Consider the following 6,000-nt stretch of genomic DNA (forward strand, 5'->3'; position numbering starts at 1 on the left):
CGGGGAGGTCATGGCTGCTGGACCCTGCAAAGCAGCAGGTCTTTTCTGCCCTTGCTCCTACTCACACTCCGGTTCCTCGGAGATTGATTCTTTTCCTTTCATCGGTTCTCATTAAACCCATGACATGGAGTGACCAGGGCTGGTTAATCCACGGCACGCATTCCATCCACTAGCCTGCACTCCCCTCTCATGCTGCCTCCGGAGGTGCAGTGACCCCCTCAGGCTTCTCCCCACTCTCCCCGGCTGGCGGCCCCACTCCAACTGTGAAGGCTGGCTTTTGGGCTCTCTCTCTTCCCCTGGATACAAGTGATGTTGGCCCCCCTTTCTCAGCGCTTCCTTCTCCTTCCAATTGTTGATTTTTCCTTGTAAAATAAATCTAAGCCAGGTCCCTTTCAGATACAGAGGGAGCCAGCTGGCGTGGGGCCACATCCCAGTGACGTTGGACCGACTGTTACTAGTTGATGGATGGAGCTGCTCTGCTCGCTGGGCTGGTAGAACCTGCAGCCCCTCTGCTCCCTGCACACTGGGCTGGTTAACTCTTAACTCCTCAGCAGCTGAAAGTGAATGGGCAGCTTGACCAAGAGGAGTTTTCAAGGCTGTGGGGGTGTCTTGTCCACTACCAGGTACTGGCATGTTCTCTTTTAACTAGCACCCTTGTTCTGTCCAGTTTAGCAAATATTCACTGGGTGCCCGACCCTGCACCAGGGCCGAGGGGTAGGAAAGAAGAGAAAACTCACCCCGACCCTCAAGGAGAGCTCCCACTTTGTTTGGGGAGATGTACATGCACAGCTAGGAGGCACAAGGCAATGCCCGATCAAGTGGCAGGTTGAGGAGCACTCCAGGAGGTTGGAGGAGAAGGGGGTCACCCTGGACAGTAGCTAAAACTGCCAGCCGGCACTGCCCTCCTCCTTCCTCCACTGACCACTGCTGCGTCCCCCAAGCCACCGGTGCATCGCATTCCCTTCCCATCCACCTGCCAGAAGATGTGGCGAAATCACAGATGTGGTCTATGACCTCCCCATTGTTCTCAGGACAAAGTCTAAACTCATCAGAGCTGTGCCCAAGATCCCCCAAGCTGGAACCCGACTTTGGGGTCCAGGAAAAGCCTTTTCACTCATCCCATTCCTTCAGACCCCAACTACGAGACTCTCGCTATTCCCTTCCTGCACTCTGAGCCTGGCCAGTGCCCACCTACCCTGAGAGTCCCGCCTCAGATGCACCTTCCCTGCAGGGCCTCCCCGGGGGCCCTTGCCTACCCCCAAGGCCTGGTTAGTTCCCCCCTTAGCTCCTAATACTCGAACCCACAACAATAAAATACAGTGTTCCTGTGTGGCTCTACCAGGGTGTGTTACCTAGTCCCTGACTTGGGGTCGTTTGAGTTCTCACAGGGCTCTGCAATGGTTGACATGTCCCCCCCATTAGATTGCAGGGTCTTCCAGGATATCCTCTTCAAGGTGGGCACTGGGACTTACACGGGCTTCTTGCTTCTTTTCATCTGAATATTTTCCAGAACACCCAGGAGAACACTGGAGTTTTCCTGAGCTCAGATTTGTGGAAGGCCATAAAGGATACAGGTAAAGCAGGGGACCTTTTGAGCCGTGATGATCGGAGGCAGCAGCGGGGTGTGTGTGGGTGTGGGTGTGGGTGTGTGTGTAGATGCCCACTCTCCTAGCATGCTATAGGCCAGGCTGGTGCAGCAGTGCTGGGCAGTCAGGAGAAGGCAGAGCTGCGGCTTCCCTGTCCTCCTCTGGTTTACACGGGCCTCTGTGAGCCTCCCGGCTCTGGACTCAGACTCCATCTGCCCCCGCTTGAGTTCTCATGTGCGAGTCAATTTTTCCCATTTCCTTTTCTCCCCAGCACAGTTCTAATTGTGAGAAAATAATCCCTCGTGATTGATACCTTAACACAAATCACACTTGCCTTGCAGACACTTCCATCTCAGCATCTGGGCCATCAGTGTTAAATACCCATGGGTGGGCTGATGCGCTCTCTTCACAGTGGGTTTGGGGCTAAGTGAAATCAAATGGCATCTGTCAGCTTCGAGCAGGCAAGAGCTTTCAGTCCTGGGATAATTATAATAATCCCATAGCACGCAGAGGTGCTTCCTAGTTGAGCAAGAACTTGTTCTCACATCATCTCACTTGATTGTTTTGACTCCTCTGCAAACTGGGAAGGGCAGGAATCATTATCTCCACTGTCCCAATGGGGAGAAATGGATCACAAAGGTTAAGTCAGGAAATTGCCACCTCCCTTCTTAATAAAATCTAAAATCAGATTCACCCAGGTTACTCCTGGAAGGAGTTTCCGTAATTCTCCCTCCCGTGGCTCCTGGCTTGGAAAGCGGGTAGAAACGTGGCCTGCTGCTCCCTGCTTTAGCATATTTCCTCCCCTTCAATCTTCATAGCAGAGGGCTGTGGTTCTCAAACTTGAGCTTGCATCGGAACCCCCTGGAGGCCTGTTAAATCACAGACTGATGAGCCTCCCCATCACCCAAAGTCTCTGATCCAGGAGGACTGGGGTGGGGCTCAAGAATTCGCATTTCTAACAAGTTCCCAGGTGAGACGCATGCTCCTGGTCTGAGGACCACACTGAGAACCACTGAATAGCCAGTGAATGATGAAATCTTTAAATGAGACCTCACTAATGACTCCAGAATAGTAAAAAGGAGAAAGATAGAGAATAGTTGGAATTCAACTCAAAGGCTTCAGGGACCAGGCAGGTAACTGAAAGGGGCAATGGAGCTAACCCAAGAGGAGAGGGTGATTTGGGAATGCAGCAGGCTGGAGAGTCATGCCCTAACTAAAGGTGTTCAATTCACATGCTGTTAACTCTACTAGAGAAAGCAAACAGGCCCCTGGCTGCTAGATGAGTGGTTTGGCTTGGAAGGTTCTGCTGAACCCCCAGAGCTCACGGGCCTGACTGTGCCAGCCTGCCGTTGTCTGCTATGTGATGGGTGCCTCCCTTGAGCTCATGACTAGACGTGCAAGATGACAAAGCCTGAAGAGGGCAAGCCACCTCTGTCCTGCCCACCGGAGGCCACCTACTGAGTTGTGGTCTCCCCTCTGAAGACCAGCCTCTTCCCTGGATGACCGACTTAGGACTGAATTCCCCTCTTCCGGGAACCACACTTGCCCACACTGGCAGCATCCACCTGTAAGACCCACAGAAAGTCATGGGGTGGGGGACAAAGGTTGTTTTACAAAGTCATCAGCAGAGAGAGACCTCAGATAGGCAGGGCTAGGAGCTCCCCCCCCACAGGAGAGTTATCAGATGATGATGAAGGCTGAGGTGTCCCCAGAACAGTGTCTTGAGTATCTTAAGTTGGTCTCTGGCCAAACTCTAGAACAGTGTTGTTGGGGCCCAGCAGCCAGCAAGATAGAGGCAGCTGGAGAATCAACACCACTGCAGAGGAGTGGACTGGCCCCTATGCCAGGCTGAGGAGGAAATGGGGGTGGGAGGCCCCTAGGCCCTCTGAACAGGTTTCTCAGACCTTGGAAGGCAGAAGCGCACCCCACCCCAGGCTCCTCCCTGCTCACTGGCTCACCCTGTGGCCCAGACTTCCTTGCGGGGATCTCCATCAGCAACGAGCTGCTGGTCCTCATGACTCTCCGGTATAGCCATAGCTCCAGCACAGTCAGCTTCCCCAGCCTGGTCTGCTTCCTGATGCGGCTTGAAGTCACGGCAAGTAAGTGTCACCTGAGGGACATCCTGAGACCTTCCCAGTGACCAAAGAACGCAGAAGAGGACCAGGAATGCACTCTTGCCCCAGGCCTAGGCAAGAGTACTGGGCTGGGCGGGCGTCCTGTGCGAGGAACCCTTGCCCCAGGAGGCAGGGCCAACGTTAGCCCGTGTAATGGTGTAGTCGGCATGTGTCCCCAGCATCCCTGCTGCACCCTTCTCTCCCCGGGACATTCCCCTATCCAGCTCTCCCATTTCCTCTTCACTGTTCAGTGCCTCTTTCAGGAACAGGGTTAAACCACTGTGTCCCTCTCCGGATTGTGTTTATGGGTTAAACCTATTCTTCAGTCAGGCGGTGAATGACTTGGGTCTCTCCTGAAGGAATTGCACACCCAAGCAAAGAGGCGGGGTCGGGAGGTCTTTCCCAAGGCTTCAGAAATCCAACTATGTAGGCCAGAGGTTTTGACACTTTCTAGCAGCATACTCCTTCGTTTTAAATGAAATCTTACGTGAAACCCCAAGCCATAACATGGCTCAAGATGGAACCATCGTGGTGGAGGCGGAAGCAGGGTCTGGCCTCGACTCTAATCCTTTCTCCGTCCCTGGCATGAGGCCCCTCTGTAAACCCGACAGCTCTGAGCTAGGCAGTTAATAAAGGTTGAAAGAACAGAGCCCTGGGAGGGTAAAAGAGAAGCCTGAGGCATAAACCCTGTTCCAGAAAGTTCTCAGTGGGAGGAGGGAGGTTCCTCAAACTGCACCCCGGAAATACTTTGTAAGACAAAAGCACCCAGCCCCTGGCCAAGTGTGGAGGGCCTCAAAGTGGCAGGGAATCGGGAGAGGGAGAGGGCAGTGAGGGCCAGAGCCGTCACAGAGAGCTCTTCTGAGGAGGCCAGCCCTGAGCTGTCCGGGTGTAGTGTTTGTCTGGAAAGAGACGAGGAGGGGAGGGGGGCACACTCTGCGGAGGGTGAGACAGCGCTTTACACAGCATCACCGCATTTGCTTTGATCTTCACAAGGGCCCAGGCCTGCCTGCCCTGGCCTGTCCTGATTCTTCTCCTCCTCTGTACCCTAGAGACTTTCTGGAACCTCTCCAAGGATGGAGAATGACGCTACCTGACAAAAACGGAGGTAAGGACCCTTCCCCTCCTAGACACAGGGCCCAGCCCCAGGCCGCCTCCCTCACCCGATTCCAGGGGGCATTTTTCTCCCTGAGGATATTGAACAGGCTGTCAAGGGCCAGCCAGGCTGCTGGCCCCCTGCCTCCAATTACTGCCTTTATATATTGCTCTCTGCCAAGGCTGACTTGGGATCTTGGCAGACAGATTTTATTTTTTTCCAATAGCTTAATAAAGCGGAGGATTATGTGGGAGTCATAAATCCCAGAGAGGACTGAAGAACACCCGCTGAGCTCACTATACAGTAAACTTACTCCCATGGAGTTTTAGAGCGAGCCTCCCGCCCTAGCCAGCTGGTCGACCTCAGCTGCTCCTCTCACTGCCTGGCTATTCAGGGAGTAGCAGAAGATGTGCTGTGAAGGGAGCTTAGAGCGCCCCCTGAGTTCGAATTAGCTAGAAAGGATTGAGGAGACTACACTGACATCTTTCAAGGGAGGAGGGTACCATTCGCCTTGCTCTGTATTAAGCTAACAAATTTCAAGATGGGTTGTAATGATGATGCTTATTTCTCAGTGGATGAACCTGGTGATTTACAACTGAACCAAGGGGTAGAGCAGACTCTAGGATCCAGGTAAGATATGACAGCTTTAGAATCATTTCCTTATCGGGGCACAATTTCCCTTCTCCTCCAAGAACTGCACACAAGACTCCCTCCCTGGGAGCAACCTCCCCAGAGATTACAGAGCCCTTATCTGTGTGAGTCAAGGTTCAGCTGCTCAGGGGCCCTGAGTTTCAAGGCCAATGCTGCAGATTTCATCCAGGCTATGTAGACCAGTGGGCATTCATAAAAGAGTTTGGCCTGAAAGTCATGAGTGAGGGATTTAGAATTATTTTTTATAATTTATTTTTTATTGAGATATAATTGACATTTAACATTGTATTAGTTTTAGTTGTACAACATCATGATTTAATATGTGTATATATTGCAAAATGATTACCACAATATGTTTAGTTAACATTCATCAACACAGAGTTACAAATCTTTTTTTTCTTGTGATGAGAACTTTTATGATTTACTCTCTTAACAACTTTCAAATATACTGTACAATATTACTAACTATAGTCACCATGCTGTACATTACATCCCCAGGACTGATTTATCTTATAACTAGAAGTCTGTACCTTCACCCCTGGCCTCTGGCAACCAC

The 6,000-nt window shown here is 51.9% G+C and overlaps 1 protein-coding gene across 1 annotated transcript in view; it reads left to right on the forward strand.

The window, feature by feature from the left end:
* Window positions 1-5,392, forward strand: part of CAPN13 (calpain 13) — a 52,052-nt gene extending 46,660 nt beyond the window's left edge. Inside the window, 5 exon segments of the mRNA XM_087436424.1 lie at window positions 555-622; window positions 1,498-1,574; window positions 3,557-3,685; window positions 4,750-4,805; window positions 5,366-5,392. Coding sequence (XP_087292550.1) covers window positions 555-622; window positions 1,498-1,574; window positions 3,557-3,685; window positions 4,750-4,805; window positions 5,366-5,392 — 357 coding nt within the window.
* The last annotated feature ends 608 nt before the right edge of the window (window positions 5,393-6,000 follow it).

Source organism: Ceratotherium simum, chromosome 11 (genome assembly GCF_057802395.1).
Source record: "Ceratotherium simum simum isolate JZ-2026a chromosome 11, ASM5780239v1, whole genome shotgun sequence".
NCBI lineage: Eukaryota > Metazoa > Chordata > Mammalia > Perissodactyla > Rhinocerotidae > Ceratotherium > Ceratotherium simum.